At 40.1% G+C, this 13555-nt stretch overlaps 1 protein-coding gene across 4 annotated transcripts in view; it reads right to left on the bottom strand.

Moving 5' to 3' along the window:
- The window catches only part of PRR16 (proline rich 16), a 236361-nt gene that overhangs the window by 65845 nt on the left and 156961 nt on the right, over positions 1–13555 (bottom strand). For all 4 annotated transcript variants that reach the window (XM_073344793.2, XM_073344792.2, XM_073344794.2 and 1 more), the window contains exon 2: positions 12098–12992. In XM_073344793.2, coding sequence (XP_073200894.1) covers positions 12234–12992 — 759 coding nt within the window. In that variant the 3' untranslated portion in view covers positions 12098–12233. The remainder of the gene's footprint in view (positions 1–12097; positions 12993–13555) is intronic.

The raw sequence follows: 13555 nt of genomic DNA, 5'->3' as shown, positions 1-13555 counted from the left end.
TTGAAAACAAAAACGAGGCAGCCCGTACACCATGTATAAAAAAATACTGTTCAGCTTTCCACATGCTAATTTACTCAAGAAGGAGGCTAGGTAGGTTAAATGCTTTGACAGCTCCTATTTCACAAAGTCAGTCCTGCACTACAAAGGCAATAAACACTTGTGTGGGAAATGTTGTCCTTGAGCTGCTGCTCCTAAATTCATCTACATCAAGCACAATCTGAGGTGAAATTTAAAGTAATGATAATAAATCCACTTAACACAAAGCAAACTATGGGATCTAAGTCTGTTTCTTCCTGAAGAACATAATATAACATATCACATATATCAGCAGATTTTTCCTTTTCTTGTAGCAGATCTCTCTTCCCTATGGAACTTGCTAGCTTTTGGGAAGGCGAGTTTTGGAATCAGGAGAACAAGGTAAAATAGGTGGTGCTGAGGCCAGAATGTGCTCAAAACAAAACTTCACTGTAATAACCCTAAACTTAATAACTTACAAGAGACAGGTGGCTAGGACGTACCCAGTGCCTAAGGGATACGTAAAGGAAATTTCCTTTCTCCCTCATGCTGAAAGGATTGCCACAACTGGAGCCCTTGAGCTCTCCTGACATAAGTACTGCTCTCTGTTACCCACCCCAAAAAAAGCAGCATAATGGCGCCAACTCATCTCTCTCCTTTAAAACAGGAAGCACACTGCTGGGTGGCCATGGAGGGGAGTTTAATTTGCATCCCCTGAGTAGATATAGGATGATGCACACTCTTCTTTGTATGCCCTACCTGGGACATCTGACAGGAACTGTGCCTCCTTGGTATGTCTACGCTGCAGTGTAGGCCTGGGCTCAGACCCAGGCTTGAGGCCAAACCCTATGGGGGTGGAGTATTCAAGGTCAAGTCAAGACAGGACCCAGGTTCAAGCCCTATTGATTTGCGGAATAGATGCAGCCCCCACAGATTTGGGTCCTGGGAGTCTGCCAACAGTATCCCACAATCTCATGGGCCACTTCCTTTGTCCTCTCTATGCCATGAATTGCCATTCGACTCCAGAGAAACGGAAGCAAGCCCCTTTGTTGTAGTGCAGTGGCTTGGCAAGTCAGCATTTAACCTTTCCATTGTTTTCTGACTGCTGAGCTGTAAACACACCTTTAGAGAACCATCTGTGTTTGCAATGGAGACCAATCAGAAGTAGTCCTTTACAAAGCACACTGCCTCATTGTTGCAAGAGCACATCCAGATGTTGGTAAATCTCTGGTGTAAGGCCAGCAAAACAATGGACTTTAATAAGAACACAAGGAATGACCACTGGCATACAGCGATACAGGCGAACAGTGAAGAAGCTGACAGTGTTGCAAATTTACTGGACTGGTGACAGTGCAGGGTGCAGATTGAAGAGTTCGAGATTGGGTAACGTAAAGCCAGGGGCCAGAACTGCACCTCGGGTAACTCATAGACATCATGCTCATTTTTATGAGGCATTTGACTGTGTGCTGGGTACTGCATCAAGCACAGAGCCAAAGGTGGTGCACGATGACCTGGTCAGCTAGGATGGTAACCTGCTGGCCCTAGAATCCAGCAAGGGGACTGATGAAAGCCAGTAGCAGGCACCCAGTGAAGACAGCGAAGTGACTGTTGCTGAAACCAGTCCCTGAGGTGCAGGAACAGCACACCCTGGGGGCATATTTGAGGGAGCTGTTTGATACCCCCTCTCACCCCGAGCAACAGCCTGCAACAGACACGGATGGGACAGAAGCCTTCCTGGAGCCTGCTAAGTTTCTGGGAGGGATTTCCGTTCTACGAACCAATGCAAAAGTTATTACAAGCCCCAGCTATTAGCACTAATGGCAGATGGTAGGCCAGCTCCTTGACATCTTCCTGCCCTGTCCTCCCTCCCACTCCCCATGATGTGAAGTTTCAAAATGGCAACAGGAAAAGGCAAAGAGTAAAAACACCTTGAAAGAGAATTTTGACTGGAAAGGTGCAGAGCATTCATGTTTCATAAAAATAATAACCCTTACATTGCCATGTCTGTAAGTATACTGCTCTGGTATCATTCAATGGTGTAACAAGCCACCTGGAAACAGTGATGAGGGGAGGAAAGAAGGAAACATGTTTTATGGACAAATCTAGTCCATTTCAATTACAAGTAATCCATGCAGTCCATAGGTGACAAAATCATTTGTCCCAAATACAACTGGGGTTTCAAATTTTGTCCAGACGTGTGCCAGGTGTGGGGAGGAGGAGGAAAGCTGTAGAGTTCTGTATGTTTGCATGCAGTCATAACAGAATAAGCCATGTGGAAGCTAACACATCAACCTGCTGATTCCCTCATGAATTCTGATCCAAACCAGGTGCTGACAGCAGCAAACTTCTCCTGTAGCAGGAACTCTCAGCAAAGAGCATATTTTCCAGGGCTACATTGGTAGCTGATCAGCCCACTCCACTCGTAGATGTGCTGTTCAGTCACCACACATTTGAATACTTTGGTTGTATACACTGCTGGTTTCCCACCTACAGCTTGGAATGACATCTACCTTTGCCAACTGGGCACCACAACGACTGTGATACCCTCCAAAATATGGAAGGCCTCAAATGATAGAGAAAACTTTGTGCAGCATGGCCGCTGACATCACCCCAAAAACCCAAGTTGCTGTGCATTTTTTAGAAAAAAAGACACAACTGTGATTTTTTTAACTTACGATTTTCGCTTTCACTGTGATTAACCTTGATATGAGTAGGGTGGTCTGAAGCCTTCCTCTCACAATATACTGAAGTTCAGTTTGGAAAAGTATCATTTTATGTCCACCAGGATTTTTTTCTGTACTCCTGCAGTGAGCTATTTGAGACAATTACCTTTGTGTCTTGTCTTGTTCCAGGCCCTTGACCCCTACAGCTGGCAGTACCTCCACAGCTCAACCACACTGCAGCAAAAGCGTGGGTCAACGTATCTTCATCTACCGTTCCAAGAGGAAGCATTTCCTTAATGAACTTATGGTTGAGGTTTTGGATAGGGCCATCAAGCAGGTCCAATAACAAAAACAGAGGGATTTACGGCTAGAGGAAAGGCATGGTGAGAAGCAAGAGGAAAAGTTCAGATTGGCTGCACAGCTTGAGGACAGGGTTGCAGTGAAGGAGCTGGCACTTCCTTCACAGCCCCTGGAACAGGAATGGTGGCTAAGGACAGATGGCAGAGCTCAGCAGAAAGAACTCTTTGAGCAGCTGCTATCACTAATGGCCACAACACTACCAGCTCCTGCCATGCCCCATCACAGCCTGAGTCCCCTCCGCAGTACCCTGTGCTGCAATCCAGGAATCACTTGAACAACTCCATGGCTGGGTGGCCCATGCGATCAGGCCCAATCAGTGGCTGGGCATGGCAACTCTACCCCATATAGTCGCCCATATTAATCCCCTCTCCCATAGGCAGCTCCACCCTCCTCCCCTGGTGCCAAGTGCGCTGCAAACGTGGAAGGAAGTTAAAGGAGAATGGGGGAATATACAACAGTGGGAGATTTCTGTCTTGTACGTGGTTTCACTGTTTGCACTTGTTCATGCCCTTTTTTTTTTTTTTTTTTTTAAAGATTTTGTTGTACTGGCAGCTGGCCTGTCTGGCAATGGGTTAATGTTGTCCTTTTCTAATATATATTTATAAATAAAGCTTTTTATTTTAGGAAGAAAGTTAATTGCTATCACTGCATCACATCATGCAATGTGTAGTTAAAGGGAAACACATGATCAGGAACAACTGGGCATTTGTAAGCAAACACTATTTCTCAATACGGGTAGCCTACATCCATCCAGACCTCAATCACTTCCTTACATTACTCCATACTATAAATTAATCCCTTCTCCCTACCCCCATCATCTGTTATGTGGTCAAAACATGCATAAATATATTGTATGACAATCAACCCCATACACCTCCCCAAGCATTGAAATCCCTCACAAGCAAGCTCTCTCTTTTGTGGGCTGCTCAGACTTCCTGTAACGTGCAGGGTGGACAGTTTTCCCATAGTCAAAGGTCCAGAGAAGCCACATTTCAGGAGGGAGCCAGGAAGTCCGGGATATAGTTGGTTGGACTCACATCTTCATGCTGGAGTGTGGATGCTAGAGCTCCAGGTTCAAGCCCGGTTAGAAAATTCTTACCCTAGGATTGACAATCTGTGTAGTCACTCAAGATCTCTAACCCAGGGTCCGCTCACTTGACAGGGGCTCACACTGCAGTTTAGACACACCTCTTGAGGCTCTGCCTCACCCCTGTCCCCAAATGTAGGATTATGGCTATGAGTCACAACAGAACCCGGTACCACTAGCGGACAGAATTTTCAAAAGCACTTAAGGGGTTTAGGTACCCAGCTCCCAATAAGAGTCAATCAGAGCCACACATCTAAATCAATTGGGTGCTTTTGAAAAAATTTATTTATAATGTACTGGACCATTATTGTATGATACTGTCTGGTATTTGGATTTGTTCATTTTAATGAGAGGGGCTTCCTAAACTGAGGGATTACTAATAAAGATCCAAAAGCATACCCATTCTTAAAGACACAAAATGCTTAGTTTAGAAATCCTGGTAAACGGCTGCCTGTTATATAAGCAACAAAACATTGACTAAATAATAACATTTAAATATCACAGGTTGGTGTTTCAGGATTTGGCTATGGTTGGATTCTTCAAGTATGTATAACTGCTAAATAGCAGCACCTGACATGCTGTTAATGGTCTAAAATAAAAGTTTCAGCTCCTTCAGTTCCTCTCAGCATACCAAGCTCTCTTACTTGTGCCACAGTCTGCAGAAGGTTGGCCATCTCAACACTGGGGAATTGTGGACATGGATGGCTTCAAAAGCCATGGTAACCAGAAGATGCTGTGTTGCAAAACACTACCAGATCCCACTAAGTGGATGTGGTCAGAGTGATAAACACACACTATGTAAGCACTGTAGCCCCTCACATGTCAATATCTACCTTTGCCTTTGTTAACAAGATCTTCACAACCAAACAGCATTGGAATATTACCTTACGTGTGCATGCATGTGAAATGCCAAAAACATACACATCAGTCAATAAGGGAAGAACCTGCCCAGGCTTCCTCACAGGAGGATGCCACATAGAGCTCATTCGCTATATACAGAAGTGAGTTGTATGGAATTTAAAGTACGCATTTAACATGGGGTGAAATTTCTATAGCTGTTTAGCTCAGGAAGTCACAGAGGCACCAACAACTGTTAGGCTGATCTGCAGCAGCTAGAGAAGAAATCAACAAGATTAGTCAATGAATATCATTTGTACATGCCCCCCATGACAACTTCTACAAGTCATCTAGTTAAAATATGATTAATTAACAAATCTGCCCACTGTCTTTGGGCTCTTTCTGCATCACAAAACAAGCCCGCATGATAAAATCCCAGGTAGTGTTTCACATAAAACAAGACTGCCACATAATTGCTACACAACCAAGATGTAACTACACTGCAGATTTTATGAACTGTACTGCCGTGTGCTTACTCGACAGCATCAGTGCTGCCACTGTTTTAAATTATGCAACAGCACATTCAGTCCCAATAAACTCAGAAATGCTAGGGACCCCGTGCGTAATTACTATATGTCATATACCATACTTCGCCCTATAAAATACAATATAGGTACATAATGGGTATCTAGTAATTTTCAGATTAAAGCATTCCAAATGTCATACTTACCACAGTTCCATTCTTCTGCTGCATGTCTTTGAAGAGATTTTACCTTTCAAATTATTCCCGCAAATCTAAGTTTGATGTATTTTATTAAAAACTCATTATGTACCCATTCTTGCTTTATGTCTGGACTTATACTGCACATAAGACTCTTCAGTATATACTTTAAAAGATGAAGGATTCTAGATCCAGTTGACATAGACAAACCATGAAAAGGAAATATTATCACAGTAAAACTATGCCCCCTGTAACGTAACCGACTTCAAGATACAATCCAAAACAAATGTAGTCAGGGTAATGATTCATAGCACGATTACAACATTTCTATTTCAATTACATGTATAGTTATTCAGACTGTTTCTTTATGGGGTCACTAAAAAAGGAGCTATAATTAGAACATGCAAAAATAAGAGTTTTGTACAACTCCAAAGGAACCATATTATACTGTCTGGTAATTAAACAATATTATTTTGTACTTTTCTTACTCTAAAACCAACAACTGGGTTATCCAAATGAAGCCAAACAATGTGGTGATCTATTTCCATTATTTCATGAAACTTCGTAAGCATGAAAAAAAAATCACAAAACCCATCATCAGAATTGAGGATAATTTGACTACTTCTATGAACAGTAAACTATGATTGTCAAAGCTGCAATAAAACTCATCACTCCAAACAAGGTGAGAGGTGGAACTGGTGCACTGGATCTCCCCTCAAAGCTTTAAAAGTTAGTTGCCACAATACATATTTATTTTTTTTATTCCCACTTGTTCCTTTCCATGAAAGCCTCCTCATTTCACTTGCATCTTAACCAATTATAGTATTAAAAAAATAGCAATTATTCTGTATTTTTAAATTCCAAAACTTGTTCCATAGACCTCCACTAAATTAATGGAAGACTCCAGGATTCTTCCTCTTTGACTGTGTGAAATCTGAATTTAGACATAAGAATAATCAGTATTACAATTCAGACTTTAAAAAATATCAATAAAGGATCAAGGTTGAATAATAGTCTGAAATGGCTATGCCCATGGTTACTATAGCTGTATATAATATTTAGTGCCTTTCCTTTTTGATTATATTAAAATATAGCTACAGCAATTCAAAGTATCACCACCTCTGTAGCATATTATATATTATCGCAACAATGTTTTATTTTAGTGATCATCTGTCTTTGGAACTGTCTGGTTCTAAACCTGCTACAGCTTTCTTAGGAAGATGTGAAACATACTGTGTTGTGGATGTTTTAAAAATGTTTAACAGTCTTCACATTTGAATTTAAATTTAAGAAATGTTGCTGGCTGAATATAACATTGCATTATTCCTTGTAGCATTTTAATTACAGGTTCCCAAACAACTTTATAAAGCTTTAAGTTAATTGCCTCCAATGGTTTGCAAATTTACTTATTTTAACATGACAAAATAAAGTTCAGATTAAACCTGTACAATTGTTATACTGGTAAAAGTATCTCACAATAGAAGAAAGACCAAAGAAGAGAGATCAAAGATATTGGGCCATCATCTTACGCTCAATAGATAATATGGTCAGCTGTGAGACATAAAAGGTAGACTGGTTTAGCAAGTATTGCAGAAAAATGAAACCTTTCATGCTTTGGAACTTAATTTCTGGCCCAAAGCAGCATGCCATCTTAAAAGCTATGTACAAAAGCAGAGACAAAGTGAATTAATGCTGGCATGTTCATACTGACGTGCTAAATAACTACTATGAAAATCAATACAAAACTTGTTTTGTAAACACAAAGCACATGTAGTTTCTATATGTAATGACTATGGGGCAAGTCACGCATCCCTGCTGCTCCCTATGGTGGCTGTCTGTCTGCAGAGCTTCCTCTAAATGCCACTGAGCAAGGAGCATTTCCTCTGTGTGGGAAAGAGCAAAGGGCAAGACTGAATACAACTGGATTCAGTGCTAAGCACTGCAGGCTCCTCACCCCACTGATAGCTTCCTCTCACTTGCCCCTCCACACTGGGCTAAAATTTGTAAAGAGAAAGAGGTGCTGTTATTCCTTCATGCCTGTATGGGTGTGTTTTTCCTCTGGGCGGAAGAGAAGAGGGCTATAATTATGTCCATGATTTGGTGTTTCTCCCCAGGATGATATATACTTTTTTTCACGGTGTAATTATCATAGATTATTTATACCTAGAGACTTCAACAGATATCAGGGCATCATTGTGCTAGTCATTGTGCAAACTCATAAGAGACAACCCTTGCTGAACTCAAACTATACAGACATCTCAGACAGAGTGGGAGAAGGCAATTATTATCATCATCATTTTATAGATGGGGAATTGAGACAGAGGGAGATTAAATAGGTAATACAGGGAGTCTGCAATAAAGTCAGAATTTGAACACAGATACAACTTATACACATACACACAAATACCAGATGTATGGACAGAAAACACTTTTGGACATATTTTCTATTAAAGTTAATGGAACTTATGTCTAAATTCCCTAGACTGCTTTTAAAATCTCAAATATGGCCTATTAAATATCTAACACATGCAAGGTAATTTTGTGTACCTGTCTGAAAATTTAGGCTTTAATTCAATAATATAATGTTTTGTGCAAAACTGGAGAAGGAAAAAGACTGTTTTGTTAACAAGAACTCAGAAAGCTTTTAGAAAGGGATCGAAAAAGATTTCCAGAAGTAGAATGAAGACAGAGAGCAGATGGGACATAGAATGTGAGTGTGTGAGGTTAAAAGTTCAGCAACTGGGCTAAGCAGAGTATTCAGGGTGGAAAGCCTAGGCTTGAAGTTAAAAGTTCCTCACAGACCTTTTTTCTGCAGAAGCTGAGGACTGAAAACTCAGTACTTAAGTGAGATGCACAATTACCACCTAGGTCAGAGAAAAACATCTCTGTATGGTAAGATGGTTATGTAGGAGATGGAAGGATGTCTACCAGTTCCTGCAGAGTCTAGGGACAGAACACAGGAAGGGAAAGCTGCACACCTAGTACCTTGGGTGAGTTTATGGGAGAAGAACTGAGTCGAGCCAGACACAAGAAGTGGAGAATCCTTCACTAGATCCTAGATCTCCGGTCAGCTGCCTCCCCTTGGACCTGTAACCTGGACAGAAACTAAATAATATCCCACACTCCGTGCATACTAAAAACTTAGCTGGAGTAAAAAAATTTTCACATTAATGACCAGCTAAGAGTCACTTGCAATACACAATTTTTAAACTGTAATCGATTCTCCAGTTTCCAGTAGAAAAAATAAATATGATTTAGATCTCATACTGAAAAACTGACAGCTAGAATAAGAGATAACTTTTTAAGTTTCAACATTTTACTTGAAAAACATAATAAGAAATTTTCACCTAATTTGAGCGGATTGTTTAATGTGATTGGCAATGAAATGCTATTATCTGAATGAATTATGAAATGCTCCAGACCCTACATCATACATTGCTCTACAAACCAGCCAAGAACTACAGAACTGAATTGTATTTTTTTATCACTTGTATGTTTTTTCTTTATCTCTTTTAACAGATAATAAAAATAGAATTTAGTTTGCTATTTGAGGCCTGGGTTCTCAGTCTTGGATGATACCAAATGCTAATTAATTTGCACTTTTTTCCGTTGTGAATTTTTCTATCTGATAGAACCTATCAATAGTGAGAATTTTATAGGAAAAATAAATGGTTTGTGGAAGGAGACACTGTGGGTAAAATCCTGGACCACTGAAGTCAATGTCACAACTCCCATTTCACCCTATGTGCATTTGAGTTCTAGAAAGGGAACAAAAGGGTGTCGATCCGCATGCACAATTCAGTTCTGGAAGGGAAAGAGGGAGCCATTTTGAGAGGCAGAAAAGTTATCAAACCACCTATTTGCTGCATTAATCATTTGGAGGAAGAGGTATCAGAGTAATGGTTGCTGGAAGCCAGCTTAGTAGGCTTGGGAGCTGCTGCACCTAGCCCCAGAACAAAGATAAGGGGCAGACATAGTAGGAATGAGATCCCAGCACAGAGATATTATCACAATAGGGACCAGCTAGAATGCAGATAAATGTGAAGCTGAAAAAGCTTCACAGGCAAAAAAAAAAAAAAAGTCTTCAGCCAGCAAAGAGAAAAAATAGACTGGGGAAAAGTAAATGGAATTCTTTAAAGTATTTCAAACAGCAATTTTAGATGTGGGACTAACAGGTACTGAAAAGAAAACGTAGGAATAGATGCACCAAGGTAGAGTGAAAGGAACTGAAAACGGAAAGGCAATAGAACAAAACCTAAGGAGAGACAGGGTGTTACATTTTTCAAAGCATTTTAAATCTTATTTTATATAAGATTGCACAAATCTTATATAAACACACAACTGTTTGATTGTACATACATCTGGATATGCACATAATACAATTCCTTCAGTACAGAAGGAGAGATTGTTCTGATTAAGTCGAATTACACAAGCAGGTAAACATGACTTATAATAGAGGCAGCATCACATGATAAATCTTTCCTTTTTAACAGCAACCACTATGTGGTTGTGTAGTTTGTGTGTAAAGATGTTTCACACACTGTTTCACCATATTTTAAATATAAATTCCTAATGGAAGGAGGAGCTGCTCTGGAGCATCATGAGCAGGGCAGAGGGACTTCCAGTGACTTTCAGAGATCAAGGACATCTGTAGAACAAGTTCCTTGTCCCTACTGCTAACTTGATGTCCAGAATTACTCCATTCACAACAACTCTCATGGGATTAAATATGCTGACATCATACAAATAGCGAAGGCATTCTATTGATGCAAATTATGGGATTGAAAAACAATGGAAAACATTTGGAGAATATGATCAAATGCATGCGATAATAACTTCTGTGCATCGTGATGGTTGGGTAAACCACACAATATAGTGCAATGTGAGGCTTTAAACTCCAGAGATATATTTGCACAAAATGCAGCCTTTCCTATCGGTAAAAGTTTCAAAAGTGTTTAGCAATTTAATGTAAAAAGGGTAATTATTTTGCCAAGATCTTTGTTGTTTTGGTGCAAAGTAAATACTACAAAGGTGTGAATACAGCAGAGCTGTTTCGAGGCTGATTTCAGCTGAATTTCTATTGCTGTATGCAAACAGCTGTAGCTCACGAAAGCTTATGCTCTAATAAATTGGTTAGTCTCTAAGGTGCCACAAGTCCTCCTTTTCTTTTTGCGAATACAGACTAACACGGCTGTTACTCTGAAACCTGTCATAAGGGACTGACAAACTAAGACGCCACAAATGCCAACCTTCTCCAACTCTTTCAGAGCTAAATTGCCTAAGTGCATGTTTTGTGTGTAACTCAGGTAACAACTGCTGACATTCAGGTGTTCAGGTCATTTGCAAGCTTATTTTTGGAGGGACTTTGTGAAGAAAAGGTTTCCTATAACATCTCCTTCACTGATCACCTGCTTTAAAAAACCCAGAAGCCAACATTCCTAGCCACTCCTAACAACAAATGTTCTTTTCTGTAAAACAATGAAAAAACATTGGAGAGTTTTCTCACCGGTAAGAATTTTAATTGGGTTAAGCCACTAAAATGTCATAACAAGAGAAATGTCTTGTTGTGCATGTTAATACTTAGTTATTACACAGTGCTTTTCATCTTCAAAACTCTTTAGAAATATTAAGCACCGATCTCTGAAGACTGTATGCACAATTTCCATTGCCCTCCATAGGAAATTTGCATGAGTAAAACTTGTGTAAAGACTTAGGACTGGGCTCTAACTTATTAACCTACATGTCTCATCCATGTTAGGTAGATAAGCATTATCCCCACATGAGATGGAACAATGGAAGCAGAAAATAACAGATCAGGCCATGCCTCCGCTTTTCAAAAGCATGGCACTCCTCTCTCTGCTTTTTGATTATTGAGTGTTTCAGAACCAAACTTGAATAGTTTGTTTGTTTGTTTTGCCACGATCATATCAACATGCCTTCCAATTGCCTATTCATCTCTAGACCAGAGAACAAAAAACAAGCTGGCTGAAACTGTGAGGATTTACACCATAATACACAGTTCCAGACCGGATACCCTTGATTCAAACAACCAGGCATATAAAAACTCATTTGTTAAGATTCAATCAGGAATCATTAGCTGGAGTTACATTTTGTTCCACATAAACATACATTATGTTCCTAGCAAATGTATTTTAAAAGTTTCCTGCACTAAAAAAACCCTTTAGTACTAATTATTCTATTGTCTGAGGAAGACTTAACTTCACCTCTAATTGCTACTGCAGATATGCTGTTTTTGAGATGAACTTTTAACATTGCTTAGAACATAGAGCTGTTCAGCTGCAATCACTTTTAACAGCTTATGACCCATAGGATGCGCATTATACTGGAGCTTTTAATAATGAAATTCTTTGGTGCAAACATGTGACATTGGTGAACAATTTTTTTTGTACTTACCATATGAATTTTATGCCGCTTCGCTGAATACAGGATGTAATATATTTGGGCTTTTTATTGCTTGAGTAGAAAGTGCTCATTACCTATTTGTTTATGTTTATATATAGGAAAAAAACAGTTTTTCAAGTGGCATACATCACACTGTTGTAGTGGTTGACTTTCTCAAGATGGTCTTCTGGGGTTTTGGTGCAGTTTGTGGAGGCACAGTCGCAGGTCTGAGAGGGGGAAAGCTATTACTGGGACTCATTCCCAACCCTCCATTTTCTAGAGGAAATGGAGGAAGAGGGGGAGGAGGTGGCGGTAAAGGAGGACATTGGTGAGGAAGCTTTCCCAGCGTGTGGGCCGGCTCGCTGTGTAAGTGGACCTCCCTGTTTTTAATGTTATACCGAACGTCACAATCAGGGCAATAGCCATGGTACTGCACTTTCTCACTAAATCGTACCCGTTCCCGGGTTCCTGTCTGAGGACACCTGTCTTTATCAGGTCTATGAATCAGAGGATGCATTGGAACTTTGTCCAAGTTACTATTAGGTATACAAAATACATCCCCATTAGGAATCTTGTTTGGTCCTCCTGGTAAACCTCCATTTCGAAGTAGGGTCCCATTAGTCTTTACAGGGTTGGCAGAAGGAACAGGCCTGTGAGGGTCTTCACACTTTACAGGAGTCAACCGTGGTGGAGGTGGTGGTGGATTGGGTTTCCTCAGTACGGTGAGAATGGCAGATGGGTGTGCTGGTGGCTTGATGAGAGGTGCATTAGCACGCACTTTGGCTTTCTCCAAGCTGGACGCTGTTGTGCTGCTTGAGCTGCTGTTCAGCGTGTCAGTTTTGGAACTGTCTGTCATCTCATCCTCCAGCTGCAGGTCAGATGTCAATGTGTCAATCTGGTCAACCACCTACATGGAAATCAGAACACAAACAGTGATAAAGGATCATCACAGTAAAGGCAAACAAACAAAGCTTTATTCACAATCATCTTTATCCCCTTCCTGGAACTGAAACATTTGAATATTCAATTTTATGAACCATTGTTTCTTTTTTCTTCTTATATAAATCTAGTTTATTTTTTTTAAAATATCTGTGGTTAGTCCTCTCATCTGAATACAATGGGATACAATTTTAGTTTCTCTGCAATGAAATTCTGTATTTTTTCTCCAGGGCTTGCCTACCAATAACATGCTGTTTGAACTATAAACCTTCAGTAACACAGTTTGCCTCACAGTGTGGGAGAAGGCTGAATGATTTAACCTCAGTTTGTTCAGGATGATTTTTGAATCCAGACCTACTGTAGATGATCTTTTAGGTTTGACCTTTCACAAAATCCAGATTTAAAAACATATCTTGGAATTGGAGATATTGTAAATATATCGTCTAAAGTTAACATACAAGCCTATCTGAACAATTTTTACACAAACTGCTAAAGATTCAAGTAGTGAGTAGCAGCTACCAACTTATCTTG

The sequence above is a fragment of the Lepidochelys kempii genome, chromosome 5, assembly GCF_965140285.1.
Source record: "Lepidochelys kempii isolate rLepKem1 chromosome 5, rLepKem1.hap1, whole genome shotgun sequence".
Classification (NCBI taxonomy): domain Eukaryota; kingdom Metazoa; phylum Chordata; order Testudines; family Cheloniidae; genus Lepidochelys; species Lepidochelys kempii.
Note: the sequence above shows the minus strand (reverse complement) of the source record. Positions and strands in the feature narration are given on the sequence as shown.